At 57.6% G+C, this 14781-nt stretch overlaps 6 protein-coding genes across 15 annotated transcripts in view; 1 reads left to right on the top strand and 5 right to left on the bottom strand.

Annotated features, from left to right (window-relative positions):
- The window catches only part of UBAP2 (ubiquitin associated protein 2), a 124426-nt gene that overhangs the window by 76745 nt on the left and 32900 nt on the right, over window positions 1–14781 (top strand). The gene's annotated exons all lie outside the window — the stretch shown is intronic.
- LOC137464861 (interferon-like) lies at window positions 840–1522 on the bottom strand. The gene has a single exon (XM_068176416.1). The coding sequence runs from the start codon at window positions 1440–1442 to the stop codon at window positions 870–872; it is 573 nt and encodes a 190-aa protein (XP_068032517.1). The 5' UTR covers window positions 1443–1522; the 3' UTR covers window positions 840–869.
- Window positions 3719–4550, bottom strand: LOC137464670 (interferon-like). Its single transcript, XM_068176118.1, has one exon. The coding sequence runs from the start codon at window positions 4468–4470 to the stop codon at window positions 3898–3900; it is 573 nt and encodes a 190-aa protein (XP_068032219.1). The 5' UTR covers window positions 4471–4550; the 3' UTR covers window positions 3719–3897.
- On the bottom strand, window positions 6900–7843 carry LOC137464693 (interferon-like). Its single transcript, XM_068176135.1, has one exon. The coding sequence runs from the start codon at window positions 7500–7502 to the stop codon at window positions 6930–6932; it is 573 nt and encodes a 190-aa protein (XP_068032236.1). The 5' UTR covers window positions 7503–7843; the 3' UTR covers window positions 6900–6929.
- LOC137464629 (interferon-like) lies at window positions 9783–10875 on the bottom strand. The gene has a single exon (XM_068176077.1). The coding sequence runs from the start codon at window positions 10532–10534 to the stop codon at window positions 9962–9964; it is 573 nt and encodes a 190-aa protein (XP_068032178.1). The 5' UTR covers window positions 10535–10875; the 3' UTR covers window positions 9783–9961.
- Window positions 12964–13646, bottom strand: LOC137464529 (interferon-like). Its single transcript, XM_068175912.1, has one exon. The coding sequence runs from the start codon at window positions 13564–13566 to the stop codon at window positions 12994–12996; it is 573 nt and encodes a 190-aa protein (XP_068032013.1). The 5' UTR covers window positions 13567–13646; the 3' UTR covers window positions 12964–12993.

Raw genomic sequence — 14781 nt, 5'->3', positions numbered from 1 at the left:
GTGGGAGCTACAGAGCAGTCAGTCTGAGCTTTGTTCCAAGCAAGATGATAAGGCTGCTTCTCCGGGAAAACAGAACTCGAAGAAGGCCTATGGAAAACAAAGAGGTGATTGGTACCAGGGAGCACGGCGTGGCAAAGTGGAAGATGGCCATTCCTGGCAGTTTTGGTGCTGTTCTATGGTCAGGGTTACGGAGCAGTGGTGGATAGGGGCAGAGGAAGTGACCTTGGGTGCCTGGACTTGTGCAAAGTGCTTGGCCGTGTCCCGCAGGACATCCTTGTCTGTGAGTGAGAGAGGCGTGGATTGGATGGATGGATGGAGCACAATGTGGATAAAGCAGACGAGGTGCAGCGGTGCTCTCCAGCCTTAGGGTGTTTTTCTGTTTGGGATACCGTGGTGGTGGCCAGATGCTGGCAGTGTTTTTGCAAAGGGTTTGCTATAGGATCCTGTTTGGTCAGGCGCCGTTGAGAAGAGTGGACAGGAGCTGTTTGGAGGAAGTCTTGCGGTAGGTGTTGAGTGAGGCTTGCTTTCCCCTGGCCCAAAGACCGGTTGCAGTGCTAGAGAGAGGAGAGGCAGTGGCAAGTGTTTTGTCATAGTTTTTTATTTTCAGTGTGATAAATAAGTGAATAAGTGGAAAAATAAATACGTGGATGAATAAACAAATAAATAAATAAATAAATGAGTCTGTAAAGAAGGGGAGACGGTTCTTTGTCCATGGCAGTGGGAGAGGCTGAATCAATGGAGGTGCAGTGGTTGAAGGCTGCGGGTGCCGAGCGCCTGTTGCAGCCCTGTCTCGTGTCCCAGGTGAGAGGAGGCGTGGGTTTGGAGGTGGGTTGGGGTGGTAGGTGTGGGTTGGAGCGTGGGTGTTTGCGCTAGCGGCGCATGGTGCGTGCGAGGTTGTGGAGGTGGCGTAAAGAGGCACGAGCTTCGAGGCGGACGTGGTCCCAGGCGCAGGCGCTGTGGTTGTGGGCGTGGAGGAAGAGGTGGATGTCCCTGAAGTACTTGTTGATGGCGAGCAGCGGGTTGCGTGGTCCTTTGAAGAGCAGGGCGTTGTCGGGGAGGCATTGCTCGAGGTGGTGGATGTGGTGCTGCAGTTGGTTGAGGAGGTGGTTGCGAGCGTGGCTGGGCCAGTGCTGGCGGGTGCTGTTGGAGCTGAGGGTGTGGAAGAGGTGCTGGAGGATGCGTAGGGCGGTGGCGGCGGCTTGGTGCGGCTGGAGGGTGTCGTGGAGGAGGGTGTCGGGGAAGAAGGGCGGCTCTTGGAGGTGGCAGGGCTGTGTGTGGCTGGGAGCCATGTCCTGGAGGAGGCGGAGTGCGTCGCCGGGGAAGGCGTCGTCATGTGTCCAGAGGTGTTGGCAGGCGAGGCTGGTGGCCAGAGCGGTGAGGAGGAGCAGGAGCGGCGGGGCGGCGTGCGGCAGCCGTGGCTGTGTGGCTGTGGGGGCAGCCATGCTGCTTCTTCCGTGGGTGCTGTCGGGTGGTGCCGGGCAGGAGGAGCCTGGCGAGGCCCGGTGGTGCTGCTGGTGCTGGTGGTGGCTGTGCTGGGGGCGCTGCCGGGTGCAGGGCTTTGTACGGCGGCAGCTTTCCCTTCATCGCTTTCTGATTGCCGGGAGTTTCCTCCCGTGCTTTCCAGTCTGTGCTGGTGGCTGTGGTGGTCTCGGGGCAGTGTTTTGTTGGGGTGGCCGTGGCTGGGGATTGTGGTGGCAGCGGTGTGGCGGGGGAGAGTGGCCGTCGTGGGTGAAAGGGGTTGTGAAAGCTCTGGGCCAGAGGCGTCGGGGTCAGGTGCGTTGGAGCGGGCTGTTGGGCGTTCCCTTTCACTTGCCGAGCCAGCTGCAAGGTCTGTGCTGTGCAACTGAGTCTCTGTTTGTGCCCAAGCATCGTTTCCACCTGCAAAGCCCTGGTGGTGGCTGCGGTCACTTTTCCTTTCACTTTGAGGCTTGCCTTTATTTTCATCTTAGCCACTGTTTTCCTTTTGTGGTTGCAAGGGTTGTGCGGTGATGTCAGTGGGCGAGGGCTGCCGTTTCCCCTCCTGCGGTAAAGGCCCAGAGGCTGTGGCAGGGTTCAAGGGGCTCCTTGTGCATGTGGGCCTTGGGGGCCCGAGTGTGTCCCTGCAAGGAGGCGCTCCTCCTGTTATGTTTGGGTGGAGCGAGCCGCAGGGCAGGCAAGAAAGGCTGAGTGAAGAAGCGGGAGAAAGGGAAGGGCTTTGGTGTGACGGTTGTGCTTGGTGCCATGGCTGTGGACCTGGAGCAACGGTCTGCTTTTGAGATCCATGCCTCAGTGGCTGAGGCGACCAGAGGGCAAGTGAGGACTGTCCCGCGTGAAAGAAATGGTGTTGCGTTTTGAGAGTGCTGGAGCCTTTGCCTTGAACACCGTGTCCTGTTCAGGGCTCTTTAATTCCATGAGAGGTGTGGGGCTCTTGGAGGTGATGTCTCTGAAGATGCACAGTGGTCCAGAGGACGTGACTTGTGAGAAAGGCTGCGGGCAAAGGGCTTCTTTGGCTGGAGTAGAGTAGGCTGGCCAGTAGTTTCAGATGCCTTTCCAAAAAGGGAAAAAATCTGCGGCACGGTGAAGAGGAATTTGGGGTGGGCAAAGATGTGCAAGGAGAAGATCACTCTGGCCTCGTGGAGAAACGTTTGGGTTGCTGCTAGGAGCGGCTCATGGGATTTGAAAGTTCTCGACTTCTGGGGGAAAGAGAGGCTGTGGAGATGAGCTGTGTTTGTATCCTTGTGTGTTAGTAGTCTCCCGGCACACTGCCCAAGTTGTGATCGGCAAACGCTGGGAGGCCTACATGAAGAAGGAAGGGCCACGGCCACTGCAGGTTTGGATGAGGTTTGAGATTTGAGGTCTAGGGAGCGGGATTATGTAGAATTGCATGGGACCCGATGAGATTCGCGTGTGAGTCCTGAGGGAAGGATCAGATGGGGTTGCTAGGCCAGGACGGATCCTTTTAGAGAATTGGCGTCTGTCGGTTGAAATCCCCCCCGCTAAGTGGAAGAAGGGAAAGGTAACCCCTGTTTTTACAAGGGGAAAAGCGGAAGAGTGTGGGAGCTACAGAGCAGTCAGTCTGAGCTTTGTTCCAAGCAAGATGATAAGGCTGCTTCTCCGGGAAAACAGAACTCGAAGAAGGCCTATGGAAAACAAAGAGGTGATTGGTACCAGGGAGCACGGCATGGCAAAGTGGAAGATGGCCATTCCTGGCAGTTCTGGTGCTGTTCTATGGTCAGGGTTATGGAGCAGTGGTGGATAGGGGCAGAGGAAGTGACCTTGGGTGCCTGGACTTGTGCAAAGTGCTTGGCCGTGTCCCGCAGGACATCCTTGTCTGTGAGTGAGAGAGGCGTGGATTGGATGGATGGATGGAGCACGATGTGGATAAAGCAGACGAGGTGCAGCGGTGCTCTCCAGCCTGAGGGTGTTTTTCTGTTTGGGATACCGTGGTGGTGGCCAGATGCTGGCAGTGTTTTTGCAAAGGGTTTGCTATAGGATCCTGTTTGGTCAGGCGCCGTTGAGAAGAGTGGACAGGAGCTGTTTGGAGGAAGTCTTGCGGTAGGTGTTGAGTGAGGCTTGCTTTCCCCTGGCCCAAAGACCGGTTGCAGTGCTAGAGAGAGGAGAGGCAGTGGCAAGTGTTTTGTCATAGTTTTTTATTTTCAGTGTGATAAATAAGTGAATAAGTGGAAAAATAAAGACGTGGATAAATAAATAAATAAATAAATAAATGAGTCCGTAAAGAAGGGGAGACGGTTCTTTGTCCATGGCAGTGGGAGAGGCTGAATCAATGGAGGTGCAGTGGTTGAAGGCTGCGGGTGCCGAGCGCCTGTTGCAGCCCTGTCTCGTGTCCCAGGTGAGAGGAGGCGTGGGGTTGGAGGTGGGTTGGGGTGGTAGGTGTGGGTTGGAGCGTGGGTGTTTGCGCTAGCGGCGCATGGTGCGTGCGAGGTTGTGGAGGTGGCGTAAAGAGGCACGAGCTTCGAGGCGGACGTGGTCCCAGGCGCAGGCGCTGTGGTTGTGGGCGTGGAGGAAGAGGTGGATGTCCCTGAAGTACTTGTTGATGGCGAGCAGCGGGTTGCGTGGTCCTTTGAAGAGCAGGGCGTTGTCGGGGAGGCATTGCTCGAGGTGGTGGATGTGGTGCTGCAGTTGGTTGAGGAGGTGGTTGCGAGCGTGGCTGGGCCAGTGCTGGCGGGTGCTGTTGGAGCTGAGGGTGTGGAAGAGGTGCTGGAGGATGCGTAGGGCGGTGGCGGCGGCTTGGTGCGGCTGGAGGGTGTCGTGGAGGAGGGTGTCGGGGAAGAAGGGCGGCTCTTGGAGGTGGCAGGGCTGTGTGTGGCTGGGAGCCATGTCCTGGAGGAGGCGGAGTGCGTCGCCGGGGAAGGCGTCGTCGTGTGTCCAGAGGTGTTGGCAGGCGAGGCTGGTGGCCAGAGCGGTGAGGAGGAGCAGGAGCGGCGGGGCGGCGTGCGGCAGCCGTGGCTGTGTGGCTGTGGGGGCAGCCATGCTGCTTCTTCCGTGGGTGCTGTCGGGTGGTGCCGGGCAGGAGGAGCCTGGCGAGGCCCGGTGGTGCTGCTGGTGCTGGTGGTGGCTGTGCTGGGGGCGCTGCCGGGTGCAGGGCTTTGTACGGCGGCAGCTTTCCCTTCATCGCTTTCTGATTGCCGGGAGTTTCCTCCCGTGCTTTCCAGTCTGTGCTGGTGGCTGTGGTGGTCTCGGGGCAGTGTTTTGTTGGGGTGGCCATGGCTGGGGATTGTGGTGGCAGCGGTGTGGCGGGGGAGAGTGGCCGTCGCGGGTGAAAGGGGTTGTGAAAGCTCTGGGCCAGAGGCGTCGGGGTCAGGTGCGTTGGAGCGGGCTGTTGGGCGTTCCCTTTCACTTGCCGAGCCAGCTGCAAGGTCTGTGCTGTGCAACTGAGTCTCTGTTTGTGCCCAAGCATCGTTTCCACCTGCAAAGCCCTGGTGGTGGCTGTGGTCACTTTTCCTTTCACTTTGAGGCTTGCCTTTATTTTCATCTTAGCCACTGTTTTCCTTTTGTGGTTGCAAGGGTTGTGCGGTGATGTCAGTGGGCGAGGGCTGCCGTTTCCCCTCCTGCGGTAAAGGCCCAGAGGCTGTGGCAGGGTTCAAGGGGCTCCTTGTGCATGTGGGCCTTGGGGGCCCGAGTGTGTCCCTGCAAGGAGGCGCTCCTCCTGTTATGTTTGGGTGGAGCGAGCCGCAGGGCAGGCAAGAAAGGCTGAGTGAAGAAGCGGGAGAAAGGGAAGGGCTTTGGTGTGACGGTTGTGCTTGGTGCCATGGCTGTGGACCTGGAGCAACGGTCTGCTTTTGAGATCCATGCCTCAGTGGCTGAGGCGACCAGAGGGCAAGTGAGGACTGTCCCGCGTGAAAGAAATGGTGTTGCGTTTTGAGAGTGCTGGAGCCTTTGCCTCGAACACCGTGTCCTGTTCAGGGCTCTTTAATTCCATGAGAGGTGTGGGGCTCTTGGAGGTGATGTCTCTGAAGATGCACAGTGGTCCAGAGGACGTGACTTGTGAGAAAGGCTGCGGGCAAAGGGCTTCTTTGGCTGGAGTAGAGTAGGCTGGCCAGTAGTTTCAGATGCCTTTCCAAAAAGGGAAAAAATCTGCGGCACGGTGAAGAGGAATTTGGGGTGGGCAAAGATGTGCAAGGAGAAGATCACTCTGGCCTCGTGGAGAAACGTTTGGGTTGCTGCTAGGAGCGGCTCATGGGATTTGAAAGTTCTAGACTTCTGGGGGAAAGAGAGGCTGTGGAGATGAGCTGTGTTTGTATCCTTGTGTGTTAGTAGTCTCCCGGCACACTGCCCAAGTTGTGATCGGCAAACGCTGGGAGGCCTACATGAAGAAGGAAGGGCCACGGCCACTGCAGGTTTGGATGAGGTTTGAGATTTGAGGTCTAGGGAGCGCGATTATGTAGAATTGCATGGGACCCGATGAGATTCGCGTGTGAGTCCTGAGGGAAGGATCAGATGGGGTTGCTAGGCCAGGACGGATCCTTTTAGAGAATTGGCGTCTGTCGGTTGAAATCCCCCCCGCTAAGTGGAAGAAGGGAAAGGTAACCCCTGTTTTTACAAGGGGAAAAGCGGAAGAGTGTGGGAGCTACAGAGCAGTCAGTCTGAGCTTTGTTCCAAGCAAGATGATAAGGCTGCTTCTCCGGGAAAACAGAACTCGAAGAAGGCCTATGGAAAACAAAGAGGTGATTGGTACCAGGGAGCACGGCGTGGCAAAGTGGAAGATGGCCATTCCTGGCAGTTCTGGTGCTGTTCTATGGTCAGGGTTATGGAGCAGTGGTGGATAGGGGCAGAGGAAGTGACCTTGGGTGCCTGGACTTGTGCAAAGTGCTTGGCCGTGTCCCGCAGGACATCCTTGTCTGTGAGTGAGAGAGGCGTGGATTGGATGGATGGATGGAGCACGATGTGGATAAAGCAGACGAGGTGCAGCGGTGCTCTCCAGCCTGAGGGTGTTTTTCTGTTTGGGATACCGTGGTGGTGGCCAGATGCTGGCAGTGTTTTTGCAAAGGGTTTGCTATAGGATCCTGTTTGGTCAGGCGCCGTTGAGAAGAGTGGACAGGAGCTGTTTGGAGGAAGTCTTGCGGTAGGTGTTGAGTGAGGCTTGCTTTCCCCTGGCCCAAAGACCGGTTGCAGTGCTAGAGAGAGGAGAGGCAGTGGCAAGTGTTTTGTCATAGTTTTTTATTTTCAGTGTGATAAATAAGTGAATAAGTGGAAAAATAAATACGTGGATAAATAAACAAATAAATAAATAAATAAATGAGTCTGTAAAGAAGGGGAGACGGTTCTTTGTCCATGGCAGTGGGAGAGGCTGAATCAATGGAGGTGCAGTGGTTGAAGGCTGCGGGTGCCGAGCGCCTGTTGCAGCCCTGTCTCGTGTCCCAGGTGAGAGGAGGCGTGGGTTTGGAGGTGGGTTGGGGTGGTAGGTGTGGGTTGGAGCGTGGGTGTTTGCGCTAGCGGCGCATGGTGCGTGCGAGGTTGTGGAGGTGGCGTAAAGAGGCACGAGCTTCGAGGCGGACGTGGTCCCAGGCGCAGGCGCTGTGGTTGTGGGCGTGGAGGAAGAGGTGGATGTCCCTGAAGTACTTGTTGATGGCGAGCAGCGGGTTGCGTGGTCCTTTGAAGAGCAGGGCGTTGTCGGGGAGGCATTGCTCGAGGTGGTGGATGTGGTGCTGCAGTTGGTTGAGGAGGTGGTTGCGAGCGTGGCTGGGCCAGTGCTGGCGGGTGCTGTTGGAGCTGAGGGTGTGGAAGAGGTGCTGGAGGATGCGTAGGGCGGTGGCGGCGGCTTGGTGCGGCTGGAGGGTGTCGTGGAGGAGGGTGTCGGGGAAGAAGGGCGGCTCTTGGAGGTGGCAGGGCTGTGTGTGGCTGGGAGCCATGTCCTGGAGGAGGCGGAGTGCGTCGCCGGGGAAGGCGTCGTCGTGTGTCCAGAGGTGTTGGCAGGCGAGGCTGGTGGCCAGAGCGGTGAGGAGGAGCAGGAGCGGCGGGGCGGCGTGCGGCAGCCGTGGCTGTGTGGCTGTGGGGGCAGCCATGCTGCTTCTTCCGTGGGTGCTGTCGGGTGGTGCCGGGCAGGAGGAGCCTGGCGAGGCCCGGTGGTGCTGCTGGTGCTGGTGGTGGCTGTGCTGGGGGCGCTGCCGGGTGCAGGGCTTTGTACGGCGGCAGCTTTCCCTTCATCGCTTTCTGATTGCCGGGAGTTTCCTCCCGTGCTTTCCAGTCTGTGCTGGTGGCTGTGGTGGTCTCGGGGCAGTGTTTTGTTGGGGTGGCCGTGGCTGGGGATTGTGGTGGCAGCGGTGTGGCGGGGGAGAGTGGCCGTCGCGGGTGAAAGGGGTTGTGAAAGCTCTGGGCCAGAGGCGTCGGGGTCAGGTGCGTTGGAGCGGGCTGTTGGGCGTTCCCTTTCACTTGCCGAGCCAGCTGCAAGGTCTGTGCTGTGCAACTGAGTCTCTGTTTGTGCCCAAGCATCGTTTCCACCTGCAAAGCCCTGGTGGTGGCTGCGGTCACTTTTCCTTTCACTTTGAGGCTTGCCTTTATTTTCATCTTAGCCACTGTTTTCCTTTTGTGGTTGCAAGGGTTGTGCGGTGATGTCAGTGGGCGAGGGCTGCCGTTTCCCCTCCTGCGGTAAAGGCCCAGAGGCTGTGGCAGGGTTCAAGGGGCTCCTTGTGCATGTGGGCCTTGGGGGCCCGAGTGTGTCCCTGCAAGGAGGCGCTCCTCCTGTTATGTTTGGGTGGAGCGAGCCGCAGGGCAGGCAAGAAAGGCTGAGTGAAGAAGCGGGAGAAAGGGAAGGGCTTTGGTGTGACGGTTGTGCTTGGTGCCATGGCTGTGGACCTGGAGCAACGGTCTGCTTTTGAGATCCATGCCTCAGTGGCTGAGGCGACCAGAGGGCAAGTGAGGACTGTCCCGCGTGAAAGAAATGGTGTTGTGTTTTGAGAGTGCTGGAGCCTTTGCCTTGAACACCGTGTCCTGTTCAGGGCTCTTTAATTCCATGAGAGGTGTGGGGCTCTTGGAGGTGATGTCTCTGAAGATGCACAGTGGTCCAGAGGACGTGACTTGTGAGAAAGGCTGCGGGCAAAGGGCTTCTTTGGCTGGAGTGGAGTAGGCTGGCCAGTAGTTTCAGATGCCTTTCCAAAAAGGGAAAAAATCTGCGGCACGGTGAAGAGGAATTTGGGGTGGGCAAAGATGTGCAAGGAGAAGATCACTCTGGCCTCGTGGAGAAACGTTTGGGTTGCTGCTAGGAGCGGCTCATGGGATTTGAAAGTTCTAGACTTCTGGGGGAAAGAGAGGCTGTGGAGATGAGCTGTGTTTGTATCCTTGTGTGTTAGTAGTCTCCCGGCACACTGCCCAAGTTGTGATCGGCAAACGCTGGGAGGCCTACATGAAGAAGGAAGGGCCACGGCCACTGCAGGTTTGGATGAGGTTTGAGATTTGAGGTCTAGGGAGCGTGATTATGTAGAATTGCATGGGACCCGATGAGATTCGCGTGTGAGTCCCGAGGGAAGGATCAGATGGGGTTGCTAGGCCAGGACGGATCCTTTTAGAGAATTGGCGTCTGTCGGTTGAAATCCCCCCCGCTCAGTGGAAGAAGGGAAATGTAACCCCTGTTTTTACAAGGGGAAAAGCGGAAGAGTGTGGGAGCTACAGAGCAGTCAGTCTGAGCTTTGTTCCAAGCAAGATGATAAGGCTGCTTCTCCGGGAAAACAGAACTCGAAGAAGGCCTATGGAAAACAAAGAGGTGATTGGTACCAGGGAGCACGGCGTGGCAAAGTGGAAGATGGCCATTCCTGGCAGTTCTGGTGCTGTTCTATGGTCAGGGTTACGGAGCAGTGGTGGATAGGGGCAGAGGAAGTGACCTTGGGTGCCTGGACTTGTGCAAAGTGCTTGGCCGTGTCCCGCAGGACATCCTTGTCTGTGAGTGAGAGAGGCGTGGATTGGATGGATGGATGGAGCACGATGTGGATAAAGCAGACGAGGTGCAGCGGTGCTCTCCAGCCTTAGGGTGTTTTTCTGTTTGGGATACCGTGGTGGTGGCCAGATGCTGGCAGTGTTTTTGCAAAGGGTTTGCTATAGGATCCTGTTTGGTCAGGCGCCGTTGAGAAGAGTGGACAGGAGCTGTTTGGAGGAAGTCTTGCGGTAGGTGTTGAGTGAGGATTGCTTTCCCCTGGCCCAAAGACCGGTTGCAGTGCTAGAGAGAGGAGAGGCAGTGGCAAGTGTTTTGTCATAGTTTTTTATTTTCAGTGTGATAAATAAGTGAATAAGTGGAAAAATAAATACGTGGATAAATAAACAAATAAATAAATAAATAAATGAGTCCGTAAAGAAGGGGAGACGGTTCTTTGTCCATGGCAGTGGGAGAGGCTGAATCAATGGAGGTGCAGTGGTTGAAGGCTGCGGGTGCCGAGCGCCTGTTGCAGCCCTGTCTCGTGTCCCAGGTGAGAGGAGGCGTGGGGTTGGAGGTGGGTTGGGGTGGTAGGTGTGGGTTGGAGCGTGGGTGTTTGCGCTAGCGGCGCATGGTGCGTGCGAGGTTGTGGAGGTGGCGTAAAGAGGCACGAGCTTCGAGGCGGACGTGGTCCCAGGCGCAGGCGCTGTGGTTGTGGGCGTGGAGGAAGAGGTGGATGTCCCTGAAGTACTTGTTGATGGCGAGCAGCGGGTTGCGTGGTCCTTTGAAGAGCAGGGCGTTGTCGGGGAGGCATTGCTCGAGGTGGTGGATGTGGTGCTGCAGTTGGTTGAGGAGGTGGTTGCGAGCGTGGCTGGGCCAGTGCTGGCGGGTGCTGTTGGAGCTGAGGGTGTGGAAGAGGTGCTGGAGGATGCGTAGGGCGGTGGCGGCGGCTTGGTGCGGCTGGAGGGTGTCGTGGAGGAGGGTGTCGGGGAAGAAGGGCGGCTCTTGGAGGTGGCAGGGCTGTGTGTGGCTGGGAGCCATGTCCTGGAGGAGGCGGAGTGCGTCGCCGGGGAAGGCGTCGTCGTGTGTCCAGAGGTGTTGGCAGGCGAGGCTGGTGGCCAGAGCGGTGAGGAGGAGCAGGAGCGGCGGGGCGGCGTGCGGCAGCCGTGGCTGTGTGGCTGTGGGGGCAGCCATGCTGCTTCTTCCGTGGGTGCTGTCGGGTGGTGCCGGGCAGGAGGAGCCTGGCGAGGCCCGGTGGTGCTGCTGGTGCTGGTGGTGGCTGTGCTGGGGGCGCTGCCGGGTGCAGGGCTTTGTACGGCGGCAGCTTTCCCTTCATCGCTTTCTGATTGCCGGGAGTTTCCTCCCGTGCTTTCCAGTCTGTGCTGGTGGCTGTGGTGGTCTCGGGGCAGTGTTTTGTTGGGGTGGCCGTGGCTGGGGATTGTGGTGGCAGCGGTGTGGCGGGGGAGAGTGGCCGTCGCGGGTGAAAGGGGTTGTGAAAGCTCTGGGCCAGAGGCGTCGGGGTCAGGTGCGTTGGAGCGGGCTGTTGGGCGTTCCCTTTCACTTGCCGAGCCAGCTGCAAGGTCTGTGCTGTGCAACTGAGTCTCTGTTTGTGCCCAAGCATCGTTTCCACCTGCAAAGCCCTGGTGGTGGCTGCGGTCACTTTTCCTTTCACTTTGAGGCTTGCCTTTATTTTCATCTTAGCCACTGTTTTCCTTTTGTGGTTGCAAGGGTTGTGCGGTGATGTCAGTGGGCGAGGGCTGCCGTTTCCCCTCCTGCGGTAAAGGCCCAGAGGCTGTGGCAGGGTTCAAGGGGCTCCTTGTGCATGTGGGCCTTGGGGGCCCGAGTGTGTCCCTGCAAGGAGGCGCTCCTCCTGTTATGTTTGGGTGGAGCGAGCCGCAGGGCAGGCAAGAAAGGCTGAGTGAAGAAGCGGGAGAAAGGGAAGGGCTTTGGTGTGACGGTTGTGCTTGGTGCCATGGCTGTGGACCTGGAGCAACGGTCTGCTTTTGAGATCCATGCCTCAGTGGCTGAGGCGACCAGAGGGCAAGTGAGGACTGTCCCGCGTGAAAGAAATGGTGTTGTGTTTTGAGAGTGCTGGAGCCTTTGCCTTGAACACCGTGTCCTGTTCAGGGCTCTTTAATTCCATGAGAGGTGTGGGGCTCTTGGAGGTGATGTCTGTGAAGATGCACAGTGGTCCAGAGGACGTGACTTGTGAGAAAGGCTGCGGGCAAAGGGCTTCTTTGGCTGGAGTGGAGTAGGCTGGCCAGTAGTTTCAGATGCCTTTCCAAAAAGGGAAAAAATCTGCGTCACGGTGAAGAGGAATTTGGGGTGGGCAAAGATGTGCAAGGAGAAGATCACTCTGGCCTCGTGGAGAAACGTTTGGGTTGCTGCTAGGAGCGGATCATGGGGTTTGAAAGTTCTCGACTTCTGGGGGAAAGAGAGGCTGTGGAGATGAGCTGTGTTTGTATCCTTGTGTGTTAGTAGTCTCCCGGCACACTGCCCAAGTTGTGATCGGCAAACGCTGGGAGGCCTACATGAAGAAGGAAGGGCCACGGCCACTGCAGGTTTGGATGAGGTTTGAGATTTGAGGTCTAGGGAGCGGGATTATGTAGAATTGCATGGGACCCGATGAGATTCGCGTGTGAGTCCTGAGGGAAGGATCAGATGGGGTTGCTAGGCCAGGACGGATCCTTTTAGAGAATTGGCGTCTGTCGGTTGAAATCCCCCCCGCTAAGTGGAAGAAGGGAAATGTAACCCCTGTTTTTACAGCGGGAAAAGCGGAAGAGTGTGGGAGCTACAGAGCAGTCAGTCTGAGCTTTGTTCCAAGCAAGATGATAAGGCTGCTTCTCCGGGAAAACAGAACTCGAAGAAGGCCTATGGAAAACAAAGAGGTGATTGGTACCAGGGAGCACGGCGTGGCAAAGTGGAAGATGGCCATTCCTGGCAGTTTTGGTGCTGTTCTATGGTCAGGGTTACGGAGCAGTGGTGGATAGGGGCAGAGGAAGTGACCTTGGGTGCCTGGACTTGTGCAAAGTGCTTGGCCGTGTCCCGCAGGACATCCTTGTCTGTGAGTGAGAGAGGCGTGGATTGGATGGATGGATGGAGCACGATGTGGATAAAGCAGACGAGGTGCAGCGGTGCTCTCCAGCCTTAGGGTGTTTTTCTGTTTGGGATACCGTGGTGGTGGCCAGATGCTGGCAGTGTTTTTGCAAAGGGTTTGCTATAGGATCCTGTTTGGTCAGGCGCCGTTGAGAAGAGTGGACAGGAGCTGTTTGGAGGAAGTCTTGCGGTAGGTGTTGAGTGAGGCTTGCTTTCCCCTGGCCCAAAGACCGGTTGCAGTGCTAGAGAGAGGAGAGGCAGTGGCAAGTGTTTTGTCATAGTTTTTTATTTTCAGTGTGATAAATAAGTGAATAAGTGGAAAAATAAATACGTGGATGAATAAACAAATAAATAAATAAATAAATGAGTCTGTAAAGAAGGGGAGACGGTTCTTTGTCCATGGCAGTGGGAGAGGCTGAATCAATGGAGGTGCAGTGGTTGAAGGCTGCGGGTGCCGAGCGCCTGTTGCAGCCCTGTCTCGTGTCCCAGGTGAGAGGAGGCGTGGGTTTGGAGGTGGGTTGGGGTGGTAGGTGTGGGTTGGAGCGTGGGTGTTTGCGCTAGCGGCGCATGGTGCGTGCGAGGTTGTGGAGGTGGCGTAAAGAGGCACGAGCTTCGAGGCGGACGTGGTCCCAGGCGCAGGCGCTGTGGTTGTGGGCGTGGAGGAAGAGGTGGATGTCCCTGAAGTACTTGTTGATGGCGAGCAGCGGGTTGCGTGGTCCTTTGAAGAGCAGGGCGTTGTCGGGGAGGCATTGCTCGAGGTGGTGGATGTGGTGCTGCAGTTGGTTGAGGAGGTGGTTGCGAGCGTGGCTGGGCCAGTGCTGGCGGGTGCTGTTGGAGCTGAGGGTGTGGAAGAGGTGCTGGAGGATGCGTAGGGCGGTGGCGGCGGCTTGGTGCGGCTGGAGGGTGTCGTGGAGGAGGGTGTCGGGGAAGAAGGGCGGCTCTTGGAGGTGGCAGGGCTGTGTGTGGCTGGGAGCCATGTCCTGGAGGAGGCGGAGTGCGTCGCCGGGGAAGGCGTCGTCGTGTGTCCAGAGGTGTTGGCAGGCGAGGCTGGTGGCCAGAGCGGTGAGGAGGAGCAGGAGCGGCGGGGCGGCGTGCGGCAGCCGTGGCTGTGTGGCTGTGGGGGCAGCCATGCTGCTTCTTCCGTGGGTGCTGTCGGGTGGTGCCGGGCAGGAGGAGCCTGGCGAGGCCCGGTGGTGCTGCTGGTGCTGGTGGTGGCTGTGCTGGGGGCGCTGCCGGGTGCAGGGCTTTGTACGGCGGCAGCTTTCCCTTCATCGCTTTCTGATTGCCGGGAGTTTCCTCCCGTGCTTTCCAGTCTGTGCTGGTGGCTGTGGTGGTCTCGGGGCAGTGTTTTGTTGGGGTGGCCGTGGCTGGGGATTGTGGTGGCAGCGGTGTGGCGGGGGAGAGTGGCCGTCGCGGGTGAAAGGGGTTGTGAAAGCTCTGGGCCAGAGGCGTCGGGGTCAGGTGCGTTGGAGCGGGCTGTTGGGCGTTCCCTTTCACTTGCCGAGCCAGCTGCAAGGTCTGTGCTGTGCAACTGAGTCTCTGTTTGTGCCCAAGCATCGTTTCCACCTGCAAAGCCCTGGTGGTGGCTGCGGTCACTTTTCCTTTCACTTTGAGGCTTGCCTTTATTTTCATCTTAGCCACTGTTTTCCTTTTGTGGTTGCAAGGGTTGTGCGGTGATGTCAGTGGGCGAGGGCTGCCGTTTCCCCTCCTGCGGTAAAGGCCCAGAGGCTGTGGCAGGGTTCAAGGGGCTCCTTGTGCATGTGGGCCTTGGGGGCCCGAGTGTGTCCCTGCAAGGAGGCGCTCCTCCTGTTATGTTTGGGTGGAGCGAGCCGCAGGGCAGGCGAGAAAGGCTGAGTGAAGAAGCGGGAGAAAGGGAAGGGCTTTGGTGTGACGGTTGTGCTTGGTGCCATGGCTGTGGACCTGGAGCAACGGTCTGCTTTTGAGATCCATGCCTCAGTGGCTGAGGCGACCAGAGGGCAAGTGAGGACTGTCCCGCGTGAAAGAAATGGTGTTGCGTTTTGAGAGTGCTGGAGCCTTTGCCTTGAACACCGTGTCCTGTTCAGGGCTCTTTAATTCCATGAGAGGTGTGGGGCTCTTGGAGGTGATGTCTCTGAAGATGCACAGTGGTCCAGAGGACGTGACTTGTGAGAAAGGCTGCGGGCAAAGGGCTTCTTTGGCTGGAGTGGAGTAGGCTGGCCAGTAGTTTCAGATGCCTTTCCAAAAAGGGAAAAAATCTGCGGCACAGTGAAGAGGAATTTGGGGTGGGCAAAGATGTGCAAGGAGAAGATCACTCTGGCCTCGTGGAGAAACGTTTGGGTTGCTGCTAGGAGCGGCTCATGGGATTT

The sequence above is a fragment of the Anomalospiza imberbis genome, chromosome Z (genome assembly GCF_031753505.1).
Source record: "Anomalospiza imberbis isolate Cuckoo-Finch-1a 21T00152 chromosome Z, ASM3175350v1, whole genome shotgun sequence".
Lineage (NCBI taxonomy): Eukaryota > Metazoa > Chordata > Aves > Passeriformes > Viduidae > Anomalospiza > Anomalospiza imberbis.
The sequence above is the reverse complement of the archived record's forward strand: the minus strand, read 5'-3'. Positions and strand labels throughout refer to the sequence as shown.

Coding starts and splice junctions, on each gene's coding strand:
- LOC137464861 (XM_068176416.1), bottom strand. CDS start 1,442: ATGGCTGCCCCCACAGCCACACAGCCACGGCTGCCGCACGCCGCCCCG.
- LOC137464670 (XM_068176118.1), bottom strand. CDS start 4,470: ATGGCTGCCCCCACAGCCACACAGCCACGGCTGCCGCACGCCGCCCCG.
- LOC137464693 (XM_068176135.1), bottom strand. CDS start 7,502: ATGGCTGCCCCCACAGCCACACAGCCACGGCTGCCGCACGCCGCCCCG.
- LOC137464629 (XM_068176077.1), bottom strand. CDS start 10,534: ATGGCTGCCCCCACAGCCACACAGCCACGGCTGCCGCACGCCGCCCCG.
- LOC137464529 (XM_068175912.1), bottom strand. CDS start 13,566: ATGGCTGCCCCCACAGCCACACAGCCACGGCTGCCGCACGCCGCCCCG.